The 25,005-nt window shown below is 49.7% G+C and overlaps 1 protein-coding gene across 4 annotated transcripts in view; it reads right to left on the bottom strand.

The window, feature by feature from the left end:
* Positions 1-25,005, bottom strand: part of LOC146046056 (cyclic nucleotide-gated channel beta-1-like) — a 415,388-nt gene that overhangs the window by 339,624 nt on the left and 50,759 nt on the right. For all 4 annotated transcript variants that reach the window (XM_083165226.1, XM_083165229.1, XM_083165228.1 and 1 more), the window contains 4 exons: positions 24,589-24,716; positions 9,086-9,125; positions 7,414-7,444; positions 7,213-7,330 (listed from right to left, as the gene is read on the bottom strand). In XM_083165226.1, coding sequence (XP_083021352.1) covers positions 7,213-7,330; positions 7,414-7,444; positions 9,086-9,125; positions 24,589-24,708 — 309 coding nt within the window. In that variant the 5' untranslated portion in view covers positions 24,709-24,716. The remainder of the gene's footprint in view (positions 1-7,212; positions 7,331-7,413; positions 7,445-9,085; positions 9,126-24,588; positions 24,717-25,005) is intronic.

Genomic DNA, 25,005 nt, shown 5'->3' with positions numbered 1-25,005 from the left:
TTTTTTGTATATACACATTTTTTTCATTCTATATGTCTTTCTTAAAAATTGTGTTTTTTTGTTTTTTTTATATGTAAATATATGTGGTGACTAGTAGGTCAATTTTTTTATATGGAAACAAAGATGGGTTGGGCTGAAGCGCTGCCTCTATGTATAATAGTGTAATAATGAGGAGAGGTGATTTGTACGATAAATAAATGCTTTTATTTGAAAATGTGCAAATAATCACTGTAAAAATGGCATGCGTGATGGGAAAAGGGTGTTCCCAGTCGTAACTGGAATGTCTTTTCTCCAAGGTGAATACCCGTCCGTCTGTCACTGTTTAAGAGCCCCGAGGGGAATGAGGGTGTCAACGGACCCCTTTAAACCATAAGCCCAACTGGGCTTATGTCTCTTTAGGCAGTTAAGTAATGACAGTTTTCTAGGTCAAGGGTGGTATAGTCTGGCACAAAGGTGCTTAAGTTTGCAGAAGTGTGGTGTAGTCTTGCACAGAGTGCTTTAGGTATGCAGGAGTGTGAGGTAGGTACGTACTGGGATTCAGCGAGGTGCGGCGTCCCGCTTGCTCGCTTCTTACCCTGTGTGTCCTGTAGCTGGAATAGCCTTCCGTGCTCCTGCTGTGTTGGGCTCTACCCCTCTGTATGCGCAGCCGCGCTAGATGGGGGAGCCTGTCCGTGGGTCTGGGGCGACGCTGCAGCCGCAGCGCTCAGGTCCCCGTTTGTTGATGTGTGCCTGCCCGGCTCCACTGGCGTCAGTCTGGACGCGACTTCCGGGTCTCAGATCTCGCGAGATCAGCGTTGATCCCCGGAGTGACGTCAGACAGTGCCGGTGCGCTCGACTCGCGCCGGAGGAGACTTTGCCGTCGTTCTTTGGTCTGCAGGGGATGTCGCTTGATGTAAGGTGCTGAATGCCTTGTGTCCAACGCGTTTCGGCTAGTAGGCCTTTTTCAAGGATGATCCGGTTCCGGTTTCAACACCGGTGTTCATTGCGTGACCAGTTATCCCTGGAACGCGGAAGTCCCTCATCATTGAGACCGGTGGAACGCAAGTTCTACTTCCGGTCCAGCGGCAGCTGAGTTCAGAAGCGCTATTGAGCACTTTTACTGCTATTACACTTACATGCTATTACACTGATATTAAGTTTGATTAAGTTTGATTATGGTACCGCTAGCGACACAATATATTATAGACCATTCTGCTTAGAAACATGCAATTGACCACTGATAATGTTACACCAGGAAGTGATGACATCACTTCCGGTATAAGGGTACTTAAACTGGCCCAGTGAGGCTATACAGTTGTATCTCCTCTATGGATGGATACCAGGTTGCCTGTTGTTGGACATGATACCAGTTATTTATGTTGATCATATTCCTGATGACGATCTATACCAGATCGAAACGTCACGTCACGTCGGATGTATTCTTGTTTCTTCAATAAAATTACTCTGCTGAAATTAAGACCTTGGTGAGTGCCCATTTCATGTACTTCTATACCTCTTTGATGTTCATTCATCTGTTGGAGTACCCCCTGTGACAACAATTAACCTTGAGTGCGGACCCTTTCCATATATATATATATATATATATATATATATAAAACAAGGGAAAAGCTATTAAAACCTAGGTTGAACTTGATGGACGCAACGGAAGTCTTTATTCAGCCTTATCTACTATGTAACTATGGGCCTTATTCCGGCCCTGAGAATAAGGCCCATAGTTACATAGTAGATAAGGCTGAATAAAGACTTCCATTGCGTCCATCAAGTTCAACCTAGGCTTTAATAGCTTTTCCCTTATATATATATATATATATATATATATATATATATATACTGATATTTATAAAGACAGGTTATGTACCCTTGGATGTTTTTAACCAATAAATGTTTGTCCAACCTTATTTTAAACGTATTTAATGTGTCTGCTGACACCACTTCACCAGGAAGAGAGTTCCATAGTTTGACTGCCCTCACCGTAAAGAAATGTTTCCTTCTAAGGGAATGAAAACTATTTTCTTCTAATCTAAACTCGTGCCCACAAGTCCTAGACTCCTTCCTTGCAGTAAAAAGGGTGTTTGACAGTTCCTTATATTGGCCCTTGATATATTTGTACATGTTGAGCATGTCCCCCCTTAAACCCCTCTTCTCTAGTGTAAATAGTCTTAATTTGTTCAGTCTATCCTCGTAGCTTAATTTCTTCATTCCCTTAATGAGCTTTGTTGCTCTTCTTCGGGTTTTTTCCAGTTCTATGATGTCCTTTTTATAGTGCAGGGCCCAGAATTGTACTCCCTATTCAATGCTTTGTACAGTGGCATAATTACTTTTGAGTCCCTAGTTTCCATACCCCTTTTTATACATCCTAGAATTCTGTTGGCCTCTTCTGTTGCTATGTGACATTGGCATGTATTCAATGCCGGTGCGAGCGGCCGGCGAGGGGGTTAAACTGCGAGGATCGCAGAAAAACAGTGATCCTCGCAGTTTAACCCCTGCGCCGGCTGCTCGCACTATGCAACGTTCTGGGGAAAACCTCGCCGTCACAGGACGGCGAGAATTCCCCAAAACAGCGAGACCCGCGGCTACTGCAGAAAACTCGCAGTTTTTAGCCGTGGGTCTCGCTGCTTCTGGAGCCGCATCCTCCAATTCCCCCTCGCTCAAAAAACGGTGCGAGGGTAAATTGGCGTATGAGGAGGCTGTGTTGAATGCTGTCAGGGTGAGTGGTGACAGCGAGCAGGAAGCCCTGCTCGCTGTCACCACTCGCAAACAGCATTGAATACCTGCCATTGAGCACTACACCCCAGTTTGTTGTGTATTTGTACTCCTAGATCCTTTTCAAGTACTGAATTACCCAATGCCTCCCCGCTTAGGTTATAACTAGGACACTGGTTATGTCTCCCAAGGTGCATAACCTTGCATTTTTCCACATTGAACCTCATTTTCCACTTTTTTTCCCACTCATCTAGTTTGTTAAGATCGTTCTGAAGCGCGGAAATATCCTCGGTTGAATTAATAACTCTACTCAGTTTTGAGTCATCAGCAAAGATGGATACATTGCTGAGCAGGGCCGGTGCTACGGTGTTCGGCGCCCTCCTGCAAACTATAAATTTGCGCCCTTCCATTCTTTACATAGGGACAGAAATGTTGGGGCCCAGGACTGACCTTCAGTTCGGGCTCCCAGCGGCACAGTGCCCCCGCACGCACGCACTGACATGCACCCCACCCCCATTACTTACAGGCATCCAGCAGCGGCATCGGCGGCATCGGCATCTGTCTCCCTCCTTCACTGTCCGGAGTGCACCTTGCTCAGTGCAGCTTGCAGAGTGCCGAGCCCCTCTGTGTCCTAGGCTTGGCACTCTGCAGGCTGCACTGTGCATTCCGGGATGGGGTCTGCCGAGTTGGGGAGGCCCGGAGGCGGGGTGTGGGGGGAGGGTGATCCGTGCCGCTGGGGGCAGCTGACCGGGCCCCTCCAGAGGCCTGGGCCCGGGACAGCTTTACCCAAGGCACTCCCCTGTCGGTGGCCCTGAGGAGTGTGGCTTCATGGGGAAGGGGTGTGGCCACATAAAAGTACCAATAACATCATACTGCTCATAGCACATTATACCACACACAGTAATGGCTATTATATATAATACCACACACAGTAATGGCCATTATATATAATACCACACACAGTAATGCCCATTATACATTACAGTATGTCAGACATCTTGATGCCCCTTACACAATATGCCGCTCACTGTAATGCCCATTACGCTACACACTAATGCCCATAACACATTATACCACATACATACATCATGATGCCCCTTACACAATATGCCACACACCCTAATGCCCATAAGACATTATGACACACATTATGCTAAATGTAATGCCCTGAATACTCCTGCATATGCCCACAGTAGTAGCGCAGCTTATACATAATGCCCACAGTTACCGACAGTAGTAGTGCTTGCTGCATATACATAATGCCGACAGTAACTGAAAGTAGTATCTGTTTATACGCAATGTCCACACCAGTTGCCGACAGAAGTAGCGCTGCTTCTAAGTAATGCCCACACCAGTGCCTGACAGCAGTAGCACTGCTTATATACGTAACGGCCACACCAGTTGCCGACAATAGTAGTGATGCTTATGCGTAACACTCGCACCAGTTGCCAACAGTAGTAGCGTTGCCTATACGTATGCCCACACAACTTGCCAACAGTAGTAATGCTGCCTATACATAATGCCAACACCAGTTGCCGACAGTAGTAAGGCTACCTATACAAATGCCCCCACCAGTTGCTGGCATTAGTAATGCCCACACCAGTGACTGACAGCAGTAGCGCTGCTTAAACGTAACGCCCACACCAGTTGCCTACAGAAGTAGCGTTGCTTATAGGTAACGCTCACACCAGTTGCCGACATTAGTAGCGCTGCCTAAACATATGTCCACACCAGTTGCGACAGTAGTAGAGCTGCCTATACATATGCCCATACCAGCATGTGCAGAAATGTGTAAGTCGACAAATACTTTAGTGATTTCCACACTTCAGGGTTACAAGCTACCTTTTATTAGGATTAAAATTAAAAACTCCTACACATTGGGCACATTTTCTCTTTACATGTACTATAAATAATTGGAGTCTATGAGGTCATCCTATGATATCTTCACAAAAGAAACCTTGATGTGTAGATCACCTGACACTCAAGAGTGAGTTGGTGTAGGTCCCCCTTCTTTGCACTATATACACTTTAAGAATTATATTCAGGGGTGAGTGAGGTACACCATAAATTTTGGAAAAACCTCCTCCCTGTAATCATGGTCTAATTGTCTGACACATGGTATATTAATTTTTCACCGAGAACACTGTGAAGATTTTATTGCTGTGGGAAATTGGAAGATAACAGACACATAAAGAAACCTTTACGAGCTTTAATACCACAAAAACTACCGTGAGTTGGGGTATGCCCACACTATAAAAATACCTTTATGTATTTGTTATCCTTGTGCTCTTGGTGAGTGAGGTACGCTGTGCTCATTACAGTGCCTCGCATACTAATAACACACTTTATATCACAAGTCTACACATGATTTGTATGTTTTTCTTTTCCGAGTTCACGTAAGAAGACACGATCACATTCTACAACTGCGATTAGGACATTTTAAGACCTCACTAAAGAAACCTTTATTAGCTTCGTACCAACTTACATAAATGTGAGTTTGTTACACACAACCTCTATTAATGAGCACGTACAGTTTTGATCAAATAACTACACATGTTCTAAGACATTTTTTTATTGTTTTTTATTGTTTATGGATACTCACTCTCACCTGAAATCGATCATCACGACCAGATCATAACATCACTAAAGAGACTGTGTCATAAAAGAAGAACACAATTCATGATCCCCATAAGTATATATTGCGCCTCACTGTTTGTTAGTTCCAATTTCTCTTTGTTTGTATTCTAACCATCCTGCCTCCCAGCACTGCTGCCCCATTTCCATTCAGGTGCAATCCATCTCTGCCGTATAGATGGCACCTGTCAGAAAAGTCCGACCAGTGCTCTAGAAACCCGAACCCCTCTTTCCTGCACTATCCCTTTAGCCACGCATTAAGCTCCATGAGTTCCCTCTGTCTCCCTAGACTAGCGCTTGGCACAGGTAATATTTCCGAGAAAATTATCTTGGATGTCCTTGCTTTTGGTTTACGTCCTAAGTCCCTGAAATAGTTTTTAAGGACACCCCACCTGCCACTAACTTGGTCATTTGTGCCAAAGTGCACCATGACCACTGGGTCTCTCCCAGCCCCTCCCAGTAACTGTCCACCCGGTCCGCGATATGCCGTACCCGAGGGCCTCCATACATTAGTCCAACTTGTCATAAGGAGGAGAGGGGGGGGGGGGGGGAAACCCGGGCAAGACGCCGCTAGGCAGGGAGCAGGGGCGCAGAGTACCAGGGAGACAGGCAAGAGAAGCCGCTGCAGCAGCAGCGTGAATGGCGGGAGCAGAAGAGCATTTAATAAAAAAAGCCCATACAAATGCATAGGAAGCCATTGATTGGCTGAGACCTCTCTCAGCCAATTAGCGATCAATGGCTTCCTATGCATTTGTATGGGATTTTTCTTTTGTTTTAAGTGCTCTGCTGCTCCCGCCACTCGCGCTGCCGCTGCAGCATCTTCTCCTGCCCGGCTCCCTGGTACTCTGCGCCGCCAACCCCTGCTCCCGCTGACGGCAGCGGCTTCCTCCACTGCCCGGCTCCCTGCGCCTGATCACTCCACCCGGCTCTGGTAGGTCCCCCAAGATTTAGCAAATCTTATATGCAGCCCGTCCGACCTCCCGAGGGTCAGGGTCATGCGATTTGGGACAATTTCACGGCCCAATTCATCCGAAATCGTGCCCAAATCGCATAGTGTATGGGGCCTTATCAAAGTCCCGGTAGCAGATTGCCCTGTATGTCTTACGGATGATAGAAACTCCTACCACCACCATCTGTCTTGTGAACCCTGATTCCCTAGCCCCCACTAAGCCTGATGTGCCAGTCCTCTGGATGCTAGAGGTGTCGTCACATCCAGCCCCACCAGTATTGAAGTAACATCTGCAGTAGTTTTGTCCAGTCTGGGGAATCTACTGGTATTTGTTAAGTCAGCACTGGCCTGATACAGGAAGCCACATACTGAGAATTATATAGTGGTAGGAGCAGGATTCCAAGCATCACAGAGCACAGATGTCACACTTATACAGGAAGCCACAGGGTGAGGAAGGATGCTCAGCAGCACAGAGCAGGGATTTCACACTGATACAGGAAGGCACAGGCTGAGATTTATATAGTAGTGGAAGCAGGGTCCCCAGCAGCACAGAGCAGGGATTTCAGACTGATACAGGAAGCCACACGCTGAGTAGTAGGAGCAGGGTCCCCAGCAGTGCAGAGCAGGGATGTCAGGCAGCTGTCACACTGATACAGGAAGACACAGACTGAGAGTTATATAGTGATGGGAGCAGGGTCCTCAGCAGCACAGAGCAGAGATGTCAGGCTGCTGTTACAGTAATCCAGACTGATAAAGTGGTGGGAGCAGGATCCCCATCACTACAGAGCAGGGATGTCAGGCAACTGTCACCCTGATGTGGTAGGTCACCGGACACTTCAATAACCTCAACCACCCATCCCCGGGAGCATCTATACGCTGTGTGTGTGTGTGAGTGGAGAGGGTGTCAGAGGATTGAGGGGGGTCACCTGTTCTACCGCAGGCTCTGTGCTGTCCTTTATTGTCCTCTGCAGGGTCGGACTCTCCACGGGGTGAGGGACAACTTTTCCCAAGCCCTGCGCCAGCCAGCCGAGTACTCCCCCAGTGCTGCAAGACAACAGATGTGACTCTCCCATTATTGAGTGTGACCATGAAAAGCAGCTTACTGTGCAGGACTCTGACCTACCCACCTTTTATCAGACACTTGTGATTTGGAGTCAGCTGCAGATACAAAATCAGTGAAATGATTGGGAAACAATAAATAATCCTAATAATGATGAACTACAGCACAAAGCATTCACACCACAGACTGTACAAAACCACCTACCAGCCAATGACCTAGAGACCTGTACACACCTACCCGCTCCCAGCCAATCACCTACAGACCTGTACATAACCACCTACCAGCCAATCACCTACAGACCTATACATACCTACCCGCTCCCAGCCATATCCCTACAGACCTGTACATACCTATCAGCCAAACACCTACAGATCTGTACATAACCACCTACCAGCTAATCACCAATAGACCGGTACATTCCTACCCGCTCCCAGCCAATCACCTACAGACCTGCACATACCTACCCGCTCCCAGCCAATCATCTACAGACCTGTACATACCTACCCGCTCCCAGCCAACCACCTACAGACCTGCACATACCTACCCACTCCCAGCCAATCACCTACAGACCTGTACACATCTACCAGCCAATCACCTACAGACCTATACATAACCACCTACCAGCCAATCACCTACAGACCTGTACATACCTACCCGCTCCCAGCCAATCCCCTACAGACCTGTACATACCTATCAGCCAAACACCTACAGATCTGTACATAACTTCCTACCAGCCAATCACCCACAGACCTGTACATACCTACCTGCTCCCACTGAACCACCTACAGACCTGTGCATACCTGCCCGCTCCCAGCCAATCACCTACAGACCTGTACATACTTACCCGCTCCCAGCCAACCACCTACAGACCTGTACATACCTACACGCTCCCAGCTAATCACATACAGACTTGTACACACCTACCAGCCAATCACCTACAGACCTGTATATACCTACCCACTCCAAGCCAATCACCTACAGACCTGTACACATCTACCAGCCAATCACCTAACAGATCTGTACATAACCACCTACCAGCCAATCATCTACAGACCTGTACATACCTACCCGCTCCCTGCCAACCACCTACAGACCTGTACATACCAACACGCTCCCAGCCAATCCCCTACAGACCTGTACACCCCTATCCGCTCCCAGCCAAAGACCCACAGACCTGTACACACCTACCCGCTCCCAACCAAACACCCACAGACCTGTACGTACCTACCAGCCAATCACCCACAGATCTGTACATACCTACCCGCTCCCAGCCAATCACCTACAGACCTGTACACACCTACCCACTCCAAGCCAATCACCTACAGACCTGTACATACCTACCAGCCAATCATCCACAGACCTGTACATACCTACCCTCTCCCAGCCAATCACCTACAGACCAGTACACAGCTACCCAATCCCAGCCAAACACCCATAGACCTGTACATACCTACACACTCCCAGCCAATCACCTAAAGACATATACATACCCAACCGTTCCCAGCTACATACCTGTACATACCCATCCCCTCCCAGCCAATCACTTACAGACCTGTACATACCTACAAGCAAATCACCCACAGACCTGTACATACCTACCCGCTCCCAGCCAATCACCCACAGACCTGTACATACCTATCCCCTCCCAACCAATCACCTGCAAAGCCGTATGTACCCCCCCCCCCCCCCCCCACACACACACACACACACACACACAGTGGCTGTGGTTTGTGTGTTACCTATACGCTGCTTCTCCTCTCCCCCCGGACAGGTCACATTCTGGAACAAAACACAAATGTATATACCAGATATTAGCGAATGTACAGTGTCCCCCTATCACTTATGAATCTAAATGTATCCGGCCAAAACCAGCACCCCCAGCCATAAACAGCACCCCCAGCCATAAACAGCACCCCCAGCCCCCTCAGCCAAGACCAGCACCACCAGCCAAGACCAGCACCCCCAGCCATGACCAGAATCCCCAGCCCACTCAATCAAGACCAGCACCCCAGGCAAAGGCTAGCACTCACAGCCAAGACCAGCACATAGCTGACCCTAAGGGTGACAGGTGAGCGCAGCCCTATTCCCACCACATAACTATCCCTAAAGGTTACAGGTGAGCGCAGCCCTGTCCCCACCACATAACCGTGACCCTAAGGTTGACAGGTGAGCGCAGCACTGTCCCCACCACATAACTGTGCCCCTAAGGGTGACAGGTGAGTGCAGCCCTGTCCCCACCACATATCTGTGACCCTAAGGGGGACAGGGGAGCGCAGCCCTATACCCACCACATAACTGTGACCCTAAAGCTGTGTACACACGGAGTAATATGATTGCTGGCAATATATTGCTTGCAGTAAATGTGGCACCCCACAAGCTGGGGCACTACAAGTGCCAGCAGCATAACGTAATGGAAACACTGGTAGGGCAGGGTGCCAGTTGCCCCCCAGGCCAGCACACTGTACCTGTTTGGGGCCGCAGGTGTGTGCTGCGCTTGCACATTCATGTGGCCGGGAGACATTGCAGCCTGTGCCGTTCAGGGCTGGTGCAGTCTGTTGTTCAGGGACGAGTCACAGCGCAGCCAGGACGGAGCTCAAACATCTGCAATACTTGATTACTACTAGGGCCAGCCCCTCTCCTGGGACCAGCCACCAATGAGCCAATGAGCTGAGCTCCCAAACAGGCTGGCCCCTCCCCTTCTGTGTCCCGACCTCCAACTCTTCTCTCCTCCCGGGCAGCATGAAATTAATCCCGCTCCCTCCTTTCTCCACCCTTTACAGAAGCTGCTGCCCTCCTTGGTGAGTTCTTTGGTTAGAAAGAGTCATGTGTAGGGATATGTGCAAGGGCGTAACTACCATAGGTGCAGGGGGTGCAGCTGCTATGGGGCCCAGAGCTGATCTTTACTGTCTACGTAATATGTTTTATATACATTTATCACTAGAGACAGGATTATATGCAACATAAAAAGCTTGAAATATGCATGCAAATATGCATGAAAAATACTTAAAATATGCATGAAAAGCGTCAAAATATGCTAAATAAAATTTTATAGTTTTTTATTTAAATCAGCATACAATTAGTAAGTAGTAAATGACCCCCAGCAGTATACCCCACATAATGCCCCCAGCAGTATACCCCACATAATGCCCCCAGCAGTATGACACACATAATGCCCCCAGCAGTATGACACACATAATGCCCCCAGCAGTATGACACACATAATGCCCCCAGCAGTATGACACACAAAATGCCCCCAGCAGTATGACAGACATAATGCCCCCAGCAGTATGACACACATAATGCCCCCAGCAGTATGACACACATAATGCCCCCAGCAGTATGACACAGATAATGCCCCCAGCAGTATGACACAGATAATGCCCCCAGCAGTATAACACAGATAATGCCCCCAGCAGTATAACACAGATAATGCCCCCAGCAGTATAACACAGATAATGCCCCCAGCAGTATAACACAGATAATGCCCCCAGCAGAAGTGCACATAATGCCCCCAGCAGAAGTGCACATAATGCCCCCAGCAGAAGTGCACATAATGCCCCCAGCAGAAGTGCACATAATGCCCCCAGCAGAAGTGCACATAATGCCCCCAGCAAAACCGCACATACGTAGCTGGAAGAGCCTACAGTACACATTGCGGCGTATCAGCTCTTCCACCCACATCCCACCCCCCGCCGCGCTGACAGGCCGCTCAATCCATTCCTCTGATGGGCGATTCTGTCAGCCTATCAGCGGCGTTTCCTCACATAAAGAAAAAAAAGTCAGGAAGTGAGGGTGAACGCTCCACGCCGACCGCGCTATGCCAAATATGCACCATCAGGACAATTAGGTCAGATATGCAATTTCTGCTGAAAATCGGGCAAATATGCAAATGCATATGCAAATATGCAAATGCATATAATCCGGTCTCTATTTATCACCATCAGTTGCTAAATAGGGGCCCTTACAAACTTTTGCTATGAGGCCTACGAATATCAAGTTACGCCCCTGGATATGTGAGTGGGAGCTGTTGTTTTCTTTGGTAAATGTGTGTGTCTGACTCTGTGTGGAAAAATTTGTGTCATTGTTTCATACATTGCGTGGAATGTTATCTTGTTTTGTGTGTTTGTGTGTACTATGTGAGTGTAAAAATATATGTGTAACTTGCATACATAGTGTGTGTGTGGGGGGGGGGTATCTTGTTTACTGTGTGTGTGTGTGTGTGTGTGTGTGTGTGTGTGTGTGTGTGTGTGTGTGTGTGTGTGTGTGTACTATGTGTCTGCATGTGAGTGTAAAAATATATTTGTAACTTGCATACATAGTGTGTGTGTGTGTGGGGGGGGTATCTTGTTTACTGTGTGCGTGTGTGTGTGTGTATGTGTGTGTGTGTGTGTGTGTGTGTGTGTGTGTGTGTGTGTGTGGACTATGTGTTTGCATGTGAGTGTAAAAAGATGTGTGACTGTTGCATAGATAATGTGTGTGGAGGGAGTTCGGGAGTATTTTCTTTATTATATGTGTGTGTGGAAAAATACATCAGTGTTGTTGTTGGAAGGGGGGGGGGGCTTGTTGTTTTTGTGTGTGTAAATAATTGTGCATGTATTTAAGGGGCAGGCAGGCAGGGCCGTAGCCCAGACTGCCAAACCGCCGAGGATCCCATAATCCCATTACCATTGTCTGTAACATGGTATTAGCAGCAGCCCGCTAGCCCCAACCTCTGTCCCTCATCTCACACTGCTGCTCTGTCCCCTGCCATCCTGGGAATCCATGCTATGGTGCAAAAATATAATGTTTGGGTCCCCCTCATCCACTCCACTCCAGGCTCAAAGTATGCCACAAAGCAGTGGGTGGCAGCAGTGACCCCTTTAGTCCTCAGGGACCCCAGTGCAATGCACCTCCTGCATCAATGGAAGTTATGCCTCTGTACAGATGGGTATGTATTTTAGTGGTGAGTTTAGATGGGTCAGTTGTGTACAAGGGTGTACACAGTTAATTAGTGTAGCTTATAGAGGGGTCAGTAATGTATTGGGCATAGAGGGATCAATGAAGTAGTGTAGTGCCGGTTATAGAGGGGTCAGTAGTAGGGTTACCAACTCATCCCTTTAATCCGGGACACATATTAATTACACAGGTTCTGTGGCAGTTTAAAACCAGGTGAAAACCAGCCACAGAACCTGTGTAATTAATATGTGTCCCGGATTAAAGGGATGAGTTGGTCACCCTAGTCAGTAGTGGTGGGTATAGTGGGGACAGCAGTGTAGGGGAGCGTATAGATGGATCAGTGGTGTAGTTGCGGGTATAGTGGGGTCAGTAAGATAGTGTAGGGTATAGAGAGGTCAGTAATATAGTGTATGGTATAGAGGGGTCAGTAATATAGTGTATGGTATAGAGGGGTCAGTAGTATAGTGTAGGTTATAGAGGGGTCAGTAATATAGTGTATGGTATAGAGGGGTCAGTAGTATAGTGTATGGTATAGAGGGGTCAGTAGTATAGTGTAGGTTATAGAGGGGTCAGTAATATAGTGTATGGTATAGAGGGGTCAGTAGTATAGTGTAGGTTATAGAGGGGTCAGTAATATAGTGTAGGGTATAGAGGGGTCAGTAGTATAGTGTAGGATATAGGGGGTCAGCAATGTAGTAGTGGATATAGAGGGATTTAATCGGTCTCCTCCCAGGTCCCATGCAGCGCGTTTATCTGAAGGGGATGCGGTCATCTATTAGAATGAACTTAGGTCTACAGTCATTAGGTCTACCCCACTAGGTCGACTGGCAGGAAGGTCGACCTGACTTAAGGTCGACATGGGCCAAGGTCGACATGACTTAAGGTCGAATTTGCATAAAGGTCGACATGAGGAAGGTCGACATGGGTTTTTCACTGTTTTTTTAGCCGACATGTGCCGACAGGCGGTATTTCATGTCCTACCATCCACTAGGGCGTGGTGGGAGAATAAAATAGTGTGCCGAGCGCAGCGAGGCACCGTGCCCGAAGCATCGCGAGCGAAGCGAGCGATGCGAGGGTCCAATTCTCATTGACAACTGTGTCCATGTCGACTGTGTCGACATTCGGATAAAAAAACAGTGAAAAACCCATGTCGACCTTATGACCAGTCGACCTTCCTCATGTCGACCTTTATGCTAATTTGACCTTAAGTCATGTCGACCTTGGCCCATGTCGACCTTAAGTCAGGTCGACCTTCCTGCCATTCGACCTAGTGGAGTAGACCTAATGACTGTAGACCTAAGTTCATTCTGACAGATGTACAGATTCCATCTGAAGCATGTGCAGAAAGATGCAGTGTTTTCGTGTTCTACTTGCTGGTTTCTGACAGGCGTCATTCTAATCCCATTCCTGCTGATTAAGTAAATAAGGCCTCCAACACTGTGAATCCCATTTCATGCACTGGTAGAAAAAGCGGGGCCACTGTCTTGTTTGCCCCCCAGGCTGAAAGTTGCCAGCCAGCCCCTGACCATAGACATCACACCCTCTTTATTTTAAACATAATATACATAACATGCACACATACATACACACATACATATATTTTTGTAATGTGCTGTGGGAGGGGGTCACCGATATTTATCTGGCCTCCGGGCAACTGGGACAAACTTACACCACTGCACTCATGAGTCATCTATTTAACAAGTGTGCTAAATATTAATGACATTACTGCACTACGTCCAAAATCTCTACTCTAAACTTTTGAGGAATACACTCCTTCATTACACAAAGGATTTTATATACATGCATGTATATCCCAAACGTCAGTACCACGTGACTATTCAACTGGAATTTGAGCATTTAAGTTACACTGAACAGTACAGTTATAAAGGAGACTGTTGATATTTACTTACAGTATGTTGCACTGTGAATTGTGAATATGTGCACGTGATGTATGTTCTGATTTATGCTACTCTGAAACAGTTAAGCCTCAGATATATATGTCTGCTGAGCAGGCCCAGCGACAGAGGGGGTCAAAGGGGACAGCTGATCCAGAATCAGCCACTCATCCCTGCAGTCAGCCGCCCGGTACTCGATTGCTGTGGGCGGCTGACACATAAACCAGCACCCCCCAGGAATATTTGCGCTGCAGACTCGGGAGGGGCAGCTTCCTGGGGATGCCTGTCAGAACATGCAGCTTCCGGCCGCCACTTACACACACTGACATGAGCGCCGCAGCAGCACGGGCTCATAACAGTGTGTGTAAGCTCGCGGCGGCCGGGAGCTGCATGTTAAGACAGTCATCCCCAGGAAGCTTCCCCTCCCAAGTCTGCAGCGCAAATATTCTTGTTAGAAGGGGTGGGGGGGTGGGTGTTATGTGTCAGCCGCCCACAGCAATCGAGTGCCGGACGGCTGACTACAGGGGGTGGGGGGCCCCCAGAAATATCAATTTATGGGGCCCCAAGATTTCTTTTGCCGGCCTTGCTGCTGAGGTAGATATTGAACCGTTGAAGTGAATATAGAAAGGTATTGCATTTATTGTGATATCCTATTGCAATTATAGGAGACTACTCACGGGCAGTGTTCCTCTGTGTTTCTTCCTTTTCACCTGACCTCTTACGCAAAATAAATTACATCAAAGCGAGGCCTTAAAAGGAAAATACTCATGTGAGCCTGTATTCCTTCTACTAACTCTCCAAGGAAAAAGAAGAACCTGTGTGATAGGGCGATTAACACCAGCGACCCCAGTGAGTGCACTACATCTCCCCACTGAGCAGGGTGTTACATTTATTGCTCAGCTATCATATTGCTCAGTATCCCAGTTTGACACATTGCCGGGAGAAGAGGCATGGGAAGTCGCTGGTCGGAGGAGCATGCTCCTCCGACCAGCGACCATTAGGGGGCTGAAGACGGGAGCGTACATCCGATGATTTATCGCCGGTGCACACTCCAATTGCTGGCAGCCATTTATGCTGTGTGTACACAGCTTAAGGGTGACAGGTGAGCAAAGCCCTGTTCCCACCACATAACTGTGACCCTAAGCGTGACAGGTGAGGGCAGCCTTGTCCCACCACATAACTATGACCCTAAGGGTGACAGGTGAGCATAGTCCTGTTCCCACCACATAACTGTGACCCTAAGGGTAACAGGTGAGCGCAGTCTTGTCCCCACCACATAACTGTGACCCTAAGGGTGACAGGTGAGCGCAGCCCTGTCCCCATCACATAACTGACCCTAAGAGTGACAGGTGAGCATAGCCCTGTCCCCACCACATAACTGTGACTTGAGTGCAGCCCTGCCCCCACCACATAACTGACTCTAAGGTAGGGTTACAACCTCATCCCATTAATTACACAGGTTTGTGGCTGGCTGACTTCAAGACTCCATTTCAACTGTTTTTTTTTAAACAGCCACAGAAAGTATGTAATTAATATGTGTCCAGAATTAAAGGGTTAAGGTGGTAACCCTACCCTAAGGGTGACAGGTGAGCACATCCCTATCCCCACCACATAACTATTACCCTAAGGGTGACAGGTGAGCACAGCCCTATCCCCACCACATAATTTTCCCTAAGGGTGACAGGTGAGCGCAGCCCTGTCTCCAGGGGCGGATTGGCCCACCGGGAAACCGGGCCATTTCCCGATGGGCCGCGCCCCCTTGCTGGGCCGCATATATATATATGTATATATACCTTGGTCGCACTTTGTTTAATAGCACATCATACTATCCTTAATAGAAGGTGCTATTAAACATGGCCGTGCGTTCCATATGCTGTTATGGAACGCAATAGCATTTAAATGTGGTTTCTATTAATCAGCTGTGCGTTATATCAGCTGATGGTTTGACAGCTAAACTCGAGGCAGCAATGGCTGTGCGTTCTGGGGGATACTGTGGAACGCACATGACAGCTTCCGGCTGTGAACCGGCTGTCAGCGATGCGCAGTGTAGAGGAGAGAGGTACAGGAGGCGTCTACTTCCGGGTTGTGCGTTCCAAAGGAATGGAACGCACGCCGGAGTTTGTGTATAGAACCAACAGGAGAGCGCCCTCTCTATAGATCAAAATTGGCTAAGTAAGTTTCACTATTTATTGTTTATTCTGCCTTTGATTCAATATGCATTTAGCAGTGTACTGATGGCTTATTCCATGATTTATTGAATTGATTGGCGATCTGTATGGGCACTTCCTGCCTCTGGGGTATTTAAGAGGTGTAATTGATCATTGTGAGAGATCTTCTGGGGCTGTGACCCATCCATATCTTGGTCTTGACAAAGAGCCCGGCGTGGCTCGAAACGTCGACCCTACTATGAGTACTTTGGTGATGTATTAAACTTTTTATCTGCATCAATTTCGGAAGTCTGGTGAGTGCTCTCTAAATGGACTGTATATATAATTATATATTTATATATATATATAATATATATATATATATGCAACCCTGCATACCCTCTCCCACCCTGCTTCCTCCGCCACCCTGCTTCCACGCTCCCTACCTGAATCCTTTGCCACCCCACATCCTATGCCACTCTGCATCTCCCCTCTATAACCCTACATCCACCATGCAACCAACGCCACTCTGCGTCTCGACTCCCTGCATCCTCCACCACTTTGCGACTCCCCTCCCTGCTTCCTCTGTCACTCTGCGTTCCCCCTCCTACCCTGCATCCTGTGCCACCATGTCCCCCTCACAATCTGCATCCTATGACACCCTGCGTACGTCCTCCCTCCCTTTGTCCTCAGCCACCCTGCATCTCCCCGCCCAGCATTCTACACCACCCTGTGTCCCCCCTCCCATGCGCCTCATCTGCAGCCTGAGGGGCTGGGGACATAGCCAGCAGCTCAGAGAGCCACTAGCCATGCCCCCACAGCGTCAAAATGGGGCGTGACCTCATTGAAATAGGCCACACCTCCATATTACAAGGCCACCCCCTCCAAAAAAAAACCGGCCGCGCATCCGGCGCACAACAGGTCCCCAAGCCACCCCACCTCCGGGGCTGCATAAAGATATTTCCCGGGCTGGTTTTAATTCCCAATCCGCCCCTGCCTGTCTCCAACACATAACTGTGACGCTAAGGGTGACAGGTGAGCGCAGCCCTGTCCCCACCACATAACTGTGACTGTAAGGGTGACAGGTGAGTGCAGCCCTGTCCCCACCACATAACTGTGACCCTAAGGGTGACAGGTGTGTGCAGCCCTGTCCCCACCACATAGCTGTGACCCATACCTCCCAACAGTCCCGATTTTATCGGGACAGTCCCGTTTGTCGGGGCCTGTCCCGATGTCCCACCCGCGGGCGGCAGTGTCCCGCGGTGTGGGGGGGCTGTTGGGAGTCCCCCCTGTCAGCTGCTAAGCGTCTATTCCCGCAGCCAGGGGACTGGGGGCATGGCTAGAGGCTCACAGAGCCTCTGGGTCAAGCCCCGATAGCGGCAAAATGGGGGCGTGGCCTCGCGGAAGAGCCGCAAGTATAGGCCACGCCCCCCAAAAATTTCAACGCGCCTCCGACGCGCAGGAGCATCGTCCCGCCTGCAGAGCTTCAAAAGTTGGGAGGTATGGTGACCCGAAGGGTTACAGGTGAGCAGAGCCCTCTTCCCACCACATAACTGTGACCCTAAGGGTGACAGGTGAGCGCAGCCCTGTCCCCACCACATAACTGTGACCATAAGGGTGACAGGTTAGGGCAACCTTGTCCCCACCACATAACTATGACCCTAAGGGTGACAGGTGAACATAGTCCTGTTCCCACCACATAACTGTGACCCTAAGGGTAACAGATGAGTGCAGCCCTGTCCCTCACACATAACTGACCCTGTCCCCACCACATAACTGTGACCCTAAGGGTGACAGGTGAGCGGAGCCCTGTCCCCACCACATAACTGTGACCCTAAGAGTTCCAGGTGAGCAGAGCCCTGTTCCCACCACATAACTGTGACCCTAAGGGTGACAGGTGAGCGCAGCCCTGTCCCCACCACATAACTGACCCTAAGGGTGACAGGTGTGCACAGCCCTGTCCCCATCACATAACTGTGACCATAAGGGTGACAAGTGAGCGCAGCCCTGTCCCCACCACATAACTGTGACCCTAAGGGTTACAGTTGAGCATAGCCCTGTTCCCACCACATAACTGTGACCGTAAGGGTGACAGGTGAGCGCAGCCTTGTTCCCACCACATAACTGACCCTAAAGGTGACAGGTGAGCGCAGCCCTGTCCCCATAACATAACTTTTACCCTAAGGGTGACAGGTGTGCGCAGCCCTGTACCCACCACATAACTGTGACCATAAGGGTGACAGGTCAGCGCAGCCCTGTTCCCACCACATAACTGTGACCACAAGGGTGACAGGTGAGCGCAGCCCTGTCCCCACCACATAACTGTGACCCTAAGGGTTACAGATGAGCATAGCCCTGTTCCCACCACATAACTGTGACCCTAAGGGTGACAGGTGAGCGCAGCCTTGTTCCCACCACATACTGTAACTGACCCTAAAGGTGACAGGTGAGCGCAGCCCTGTCCCCATAACATAACTTTTACCCTAAGGGTGACAGGTGTGCGCAGCCCTGAACCCACCACATAACTGTGACCATAAGGGTGACAGGTGAGCGCAGCCCTGTTCCCACCACATAACTGTAACCACAAGGGTGACAGGTGAGCGCAGCCCTGTACCCACCACATAACTGTGACAGGTCAGCGCAGCCCTGTCCCCACCACATAACTGTGACCATAAGGGTGACAGGTCAGCGCAGCCCTGTTCCCACCACATAACTGTGACCACAAGGGTGACAGGTGAGCGCAGCCCTGTCCCTACCACATAACTGTGACCCTAAGGGTGACTTCCAACTGCCCAAGAGATGGTCGCTGATGAAAATGACACCCAGCTGGAGAAGAGGCAGGGGAAGTCGTTGGTCGGAGGAGCATGCTCCTCCGACCAGCGAACATTAGGGGGCTGAAGACGGGAGCGCACACCCGGCGATTTATCGCCGGTGCACACTCCAATCGTTGGCACACTCCAATTGCTAGGCGACCATATTGCCAGCGATTTATGCATGTGTGTACACAGCTTAAGGGTGACAGGTGAGCATAGCCCTGTTCACACCACATAACTGTGACCCTAAGGATGACAGGTGGGTGCAGCCCTGTCCCCAACATATAACTGTCCCTGAGGGTGAAAGGTGAGCACAGCCCTGTCCCCACCACTTAACTGTGACCCTAAGGGTGACAGGTGAGAGCATCCCTGTCGCCACCACATAACTGTCCCTAAGGGTGACAGGTGAGTGCAGCCCTGTCCCCACCACATAACTGTGAACATAAGGGTGACAGGTGAGCACAGCCCTGTCCCAACCACATAACTGTGACCCTAAGGGTTACAGTTGAGCATAGCCCTGTTCCCACCACATAACTGTGACCCTAAGGGTGACAGGTGAGCGCAGCGTTGTCCCCACCACATAACTGATCCTAAAGGTGACAGGTGAGCGCAGCCCTGTCCCCATAACATAACTGTGACCCTAAGGGTGGCAGGTGAGCGTAGCTCTGTCCCCACCACATAACTGTGACCCTAAGGGTGACAGGTGTGCGCAGCCCTGGCCCCACCACATAACTGTGACAGGTCAGTGCAGCCCTGTTCCCACCACATAACTGTGACCCTAAGGGTTACAGGTCAGCATAGCCCTGTTTCCACCACATAACTGTGACCTTAAGGGTGACAGGTGAGCGCCGCCCTGTCCCCACCACATAACTGTGACCCTAAGGGTGACAGGGGAGTGCAGCCCTGTCCCCAACACATAACTGTGACCCTAAGGGTGACAGGTGAGCGCAGCCCTGTCACCACCACATAACTGACCCTAAGGGTGACTCCCAACTGCCCAAGAGATGGTCGCTGATGAAAATGACACCCGGCTGGAGAAGGGGCAGGGGAAGTCGTTGGTCGGAGGAGCAGCGAACATTACGGGGCTGAAGACGGGGACCAGCGAACATTAGGGGGCTGAAGACGGGAGCGTACACCCAGTGATTTATCGCCGGTGCACACTCCAATCGTTGGCACACTCCAATCGCTAGGCAACCATATTGCCAGCGATTTATGCACGTGTGTACACAGCTTAAGGGTGACAGGTGAGCATAGCCCTGTTCAAACCACATAAATGCCCCTAAGGATGACAGGTGAGCGCAGCCCTGTCCCCAACACATAACTGTCCCTAAGGGTGAAAGGTGAGCACAGCCCTGTCCCCACCACTTAACTGTGACCCTAAGGGTGACAGGTAGAGCATCCCTGTCGCCACCACATAACTGTCCCTAAGAATGACAGGTGAGAGCAGCCATGTCGCCACCACATAACTGTCACTAAGGGTGACAGGTGAGCACAGCCCTTTACCCACCACATAACTGTGACCCCAAGGGTGACAGGTGTGCGCAGCCCTGTCCCCACCACATATCTGTGACCATAAGGTTGACAGGTGAGCGTAGCTCTGTCCCCACCACATAACTGTTACCCTAAGGGTAACAGGTGAGCGCAGTCCTGTCCCCACCACATAACTGACCCTAAGGGTGACAGGTGTGCGCAGCCCAGTCCCCACCACATATCTGTGACCATAAGGGTGACAGGTGAGCTTAGCCCTGTCCCCCCCACATAACTGTGACACTAAGGGTGACAGGTTAGCGTAGCTCTGTCCCCACCACATAACTGTTACCCTAAGGGTAACAGGTGAGCGCAGATCTGTCCCCACCACATAACTGACCCTAAGGGTGACAGGTGGCCGCAGCCTACATGTTTAATTATATATACACAGTACCACTTCTCTTGCTGTGTTCAGAACCATTAATGTATTATTCAGTAAGGATTGCATATGATAAGCAGCTTAGCGTACAGTATGTGATCATTAAGCAATGCAAATCAAGGAGGTGCATACTGCCCCCACCCTGACTGCTCACCACTGCCCCCCCGCCGCGTACAGCCCTAATGTATTAAATGTGTACAATGCACAATACTACCTCCCATTATATACAGTCCCAGAAATGTATTAGAGGTGTGCACTACACAGTATCACTTCCCATTACATACAGTCCCAGTAATGTATTAGATGTCTACCCTGCACAGTACTACCTCCTGTTACATACAGCCCAAGTAATATTTAAAATTTGTACACTGCACAGTATCACTTTCCGTTACATACAGCCCCAGTAATGTATTAGATGTGTACACTGCACAGTACTACCTCCCATTACATACAGTTCCAGTAATGTATTAGATGTGTGCACTTCACAGTATCACTTCCCATTAGATGTGTACCCTGCACAGTACTACCTCCTGTTACATACAGCCCAAGTAATGTATTAGTTGTGTACACTGCACAGTACTACCTCCCATTACATACAGTTCCAGTAATGTATTAGATGTGTACACTGCACAGTACTACCTCCCATTACATACAGTTCCAGTAATGTATTAGATGTGTGCACTACACAGTATCACTTCCCATTACATACAGTCCCAGCAGTGGCGCCGGAACGGGGGGGGGCGAGGGGGCAGCTTGCCCCCCCCAAAATTCATGAGGCGCCAAAGCAGAGTGACGCCAGTGCGGAAGCCAGGGGAAGGAGACGTGACGTCTCCTTCCCCTGACTAGTGACCGTCCCATCGCGGCTCACGTGGGCGGGGGCTGACGATGCGGCCAGCGCGCGCCAAGCCCGTCCGCCCTCCCTCCCGCCCGGCGCTGCCCGGCCGTCCTCTCTGCTGCCCGGCCGCCCTCCCTCCCGCCCGGCGCTGCCCGGCTGCCCTCCCTCCCGCCCGGCGCTGCCCTCCCTCCCGCCCGGCGCTGCCCAGCCGCCCTCCCGCCCGCAGAATCAAGGAGCCGCCCGACCACCCACCAAAGAGGTGAGCAAAATTAAGGAGCTGCCCAGCCTTCATTGGCCCTGTATTATCAGCATTGTCCCTGTATTCATTACAGGGACAATGCTGCCAATTCAGGGACAATGCTGGCAATACAGGGACAATGCTGGCCTGTATTGCCAGCATTGTCCCTGTATTGCCAGCATTGACCCTGTATTGTCAACATTGACCCTGTATTGCCAGCATTGTCCCTGTATTGCCAGCATTGACCCTGTATTGTCAGCATTGACCCTGTATTGCCAGCATTGTCCCTGTATTGGCAGCATTGTCCCCGTATTGTCAGCATTGTCCCTGTATTGCCAGCAGTGTCCCCGTATTGCCAGCATTGTGCCCGTATTGCCAGTATTGTGCCCGTATTGCCAGCATTGTGCCTGTATTGCCCGTATTGCCAGCAGTGTCCCCGTATTGCCAGCATAGTGCCTGTATTGTGCCCGTATTGCCAGCATTGTGCCCGTATTGCCAGCATTGTGCTCTTATTGCCAGCAGTGTCCCCGTATTGCCAGCAGTGTCCCCGTATTGCCAGCAGTGTGCCCTTATTGCCAGCATTGTGCCTGTATTGCCAGCAGTGTCCCCGTATTGCCAGCAGTGTCCCCGTATTGCCAGCAGTGTCCCCGTATTGCCAGCATTGTGCCCGTATTGCCCTGTGTATAATGCCCATGCATATATGCCGCTGCCCTGTGTATAATGCCCACGTGTATATGCCGCTGCCAGTGTGTATAGTGCCCGGGGGTAACATATAGCAATTTAGGGGGCGCCAAAATGAGATTATATCTTGCCCCCCCCAACCTAAAAACGTTCCAGCGCCCCTGAGTCCCAGTAATGTATTAGATGTGTACACTGCACAGTACTACCTCCCATTACATACAGTTCCAGTAATGTATTAGATGTGTGCACTTCACAGTATCACTTCCCATTAGATGTGTACCCTGCACAGTACTACCTCCTGTTACATACAGCCCAAGTAATGTATTAGATGTGTACACTGCACAGTACTACCTCCCATTACATACAGTTCCAGTAATGTATTAGATGTGTACACTGCACAGTACTACCTCCCATTACATACAGTTCCAGTAATGTATTAGATGTGTGCACTACACAGTATCACTTCCCATTACATACAGTCCCAGTAAAGTATTAGATGTGTACACTGCACAGTATCACTTCCCGTTACATACAGCCCCAGTAATATATTAGATGTGTACACTGCACAGTACTACCTCCCATTACATACAGTCCCAGTAATGTACTGTATTAGATGTGTGCACTACACAGTACTACCTCCCATTACATACAGTCCCAGTAATGTATTAGATGTGTGCACTACACAGTATCACTTCCCATTACATACAGTCCCAGTAATGTATTAGATGTGTACCCTGCACAGTACTACCTCCTGTTACATACAGCCCAAGTAGTGTATTAAATGTGTACACTGCACAGTATCACTTCCCGCTACATACAGTCCCAGTAATGTATTAGATGTGTTCAGTGCACAGTAGTAAATTGTTTATTTATAAGGCACCACAAAGTGTCCGTAGCGTCGTACGTAGCAAACAAAAAACAAATTACAAGGTAACGCACAGGGTGTGTTGATAAAATACAGCGTAATAGGGGTATGGCTGGTAGAACTAAAATCAGCATCAGTTCTGAAGTACTACTTCCCGTTACATACAGCCCCAGCAATGTATTAGAGGTGTAAGCTGCACAGTACTACCTCCCATTACATACAGTCCCAGTAATGTATTAGATGTGTGCACTGCACAGTACTACCTCCCGTTACATACCACCCCAGTAATGTATTAGAGGGGTATGCTGCACAGTACTACCTCCCCTTACATACCGCTCCAGTAATGTATTCGATGTGTGCATTACACAGCGGGGGTCATTCTGGTTAACTCGCAAAGGCAAATCCCGACCCTTTCTCCCCCCGTGGATGTCCACGACACCCTCGGAGGGAGAATAAATGAGTGTGCCGAGCGTAGCGAGGCACCGGGCCCGCTGCGTGGCGAGCGCAGCTAGCCCGCAAGGGGGGGGGGGGCGATCCATGTCCCCCCCCTTGTCGGGATTTCGGAACGCCGGGATCCCGACCGCCGGCTTTTCATGCCGAATCCGATTTGGGTGGGGTGTGTACTTCAAAGTGTATATATTGCAGTGTAAAAATAAAGCAGCCAGTATTTTCCCTGTACAGAAACAAAAAACTCACCCAAATCTAACTCTCTCGTTACATCTGCCCCCCTGCAGTGCAGCATGGTTTTGTCCATTTAGAAGGAATTTGTCTTTGCGAGTGAACCAGAAAAACCCACAGTATCACTTCCCCTGCTACATACAGCCCCAGTAATGTATTAGAGGTGTGCACTGCACAGTACCACTTCCCCTGCTACATACAGCCCCACATACCTGGCTCCCTGCCTACCCTGTAATCCCCAGCACTGACCTCAGCACACTTGGATGACACCAGTATGAGGGGTGCTGGACCAGCATCATTCCCGTCATGAGAGGTCTTTGTGGGGGTCTCCGGGGGCTGAGGAATCGCCTTCTCTATCCAGCTGAACATGTCGGGTCCTATAGAGAAGGGCACAGGGCAGACATCAGGATCAGCAGCAGATAGTACATGTCCCTGGCCTGTCCCAGCTGCCCCATAACTCAGTACCTGATGCCAAGGCGTGTGCCCTCTCTGTGCTCACTGCACCCAGTGTGGCAGCACTGAGCAGGCCGAGTGTCCTTGACTTAATCTGCCTGGTGCTGAGGCAGCCGATTACCTCCTGATCCCATATACTAACTGGATTTCACAATGTCCCTAATATCTGCCAATGTCACTCAGGGCTGATGTGCCTGATCCCAGACTCATTAC

The sequence above is a fragment of the Crinia signifera genome, chromosome 11 (genome assembly GCF_055691185.1).
Source record: "Crinia signifera chromosome 11, ASM5569118v1, whole genome shotgun sequence".
NCBI lineage: Eukaryota > Metazoa > Chordata > Amphibia > Anura > Myobatrachidae > Crinia > Crinia signifera.
This window is presented reverse-complemented; position numbering and strand designations above follow the sequence as displayed.